Genomic DNA, 1,256 nt, shown 5'->3' on the forward strand with positions numbered 1-1,256 from the left:
TGTGTGTGTGTGTGTGTGTGTGTGTGTGTGTGTTACAGGATTGAACATTTGAGCCTAAACATGGCCATGCAGCTGCTGGTGGGAGTGCCTCTTGAAATGGTCCACGGTGCCCTGAGGATCGGACTGATCTACGTGTGTGGTGTGCTGGCAGGTGGGGACAATAGCTCTAATCGTCATCCTGAACACACTTTACCGTCACGCCATCTGCTTGTTGTCTATGTTCATGCATTTTTACAACATATTAGAATCAGCCCTGTGTACACACTAGTCAACAAGAAGTCTGCTCTTGTGTGACTTGAGGACAGATGGTTTTGTCTGTCTTCCCAGCAGACGTGATGGGATGCAGGGGGTTGTCAGTCCCCCGTCAAGAGGCCCGCAATATTCATTTGTGACAGGGGACGACAAAGAGATGAAATTCAGTCAAAGAAACACTCACAGTAATAATAAAATATGATGAGAGGGAGGAAAGGGAGGAGAGATAATTTTTTGTGGTAATAAATCAGAAAGGCTCGGAAGAGAGAGGCCATGATATTAAATATGGAAGATGAGAGGACGTGTACGAGAGTTGGAAAATAATCAAAGTCAAGTGTGTCCGATATGAAAGGAAAAAGTCGATGCAGCTTTTGAAAACAAAATGTCAACACTCCACTTCTACTTCCCCGTAAACCTCAGACTGAAGCATTTCACTTTTCGTCTCCCTTCAGCTGACTTAAAGATCGCTGGGTGTGTGTTGTGTGTATATTTACTGAATCTGTAATGACTAAGTCCTCGGATCCCGCTGAGCTGTGTCCGTAAGTGCTGTGTGTTAAAAGAGAAAAGAACAGATTTTTCCAAAACAGCTAACATTGAAACACTCATTACTTATTCTGTGTTTGTATCTCTGTGTTTCTCCATGAATCTAATTGTATGTGTGGCGTGTTGAAGGGTCACCGACACAGAACCTCGGGATACCAGCTGAGGTGACCTTTAGTTTTAACCTCACTCTTAAAATGAGGAGGAAACTGAACTATAAATCACACATCGCCAATGCACACACTAAAACACACACACACGGACATGTCTGCTGTTTTAATTAGATATCGACCACCAGCAGAAGAGCAGATGCACAGAGTGGCTGCACTGTTAGGGTTAGTGTCACATCGGACGGTTTGGGTAATTGGCAGTAAAGTTCTGCCAGAAACGCACAATTTCACAACAAGTGGAAATTTGCACATCATTGTTCTCTCTCTCTCTCTCTCTCTCTATATATATATATA

At 43.4% G+C, this 1,256-nt stretch overlaps 1 protein-coding gene across 4 annotated transcripts in view; it reads left to right on the top strand.

The window, feature by feature from the left end:
* The window catches only part of rhbdl3 (rhomboid, veinlet-like 3 (Drosophila)), a 56,671-nt gene that overhangs the window by 45,733 nt on the left and 9,682 nt on the right, over positions 1 to 1,256 (top strand). For all 4 annotated transcript variants that reach the window (XM_017307226.1, XM_008414911.2, XM_017307230.1 and 1 more), the window contains one exon: positions 39 to 151. In XM_017307226.1, coding sequence (XP_017162715.1) covers positions 39 to 151 — 113 coding nt within the window. The remainder of the gene's footprint in view (positions 1 to 38; positions 152 to 1,256) is intronic.

Source organism: Poecilia reticulata, linkage group LG1, assembly GCF_000633615.1.
Source record: "Poecilia reticulata strain Guanapo linkage group LG1, Guppy_female_1.0+MT, whole genome shotgun sequence".
Lineage (NCBI taxonomy): Eukaryota > Metazoa > Chordata > Actinopteri > Cyprinodontiformes > Poeciliidae > Poecilia > Poecilia reticulata.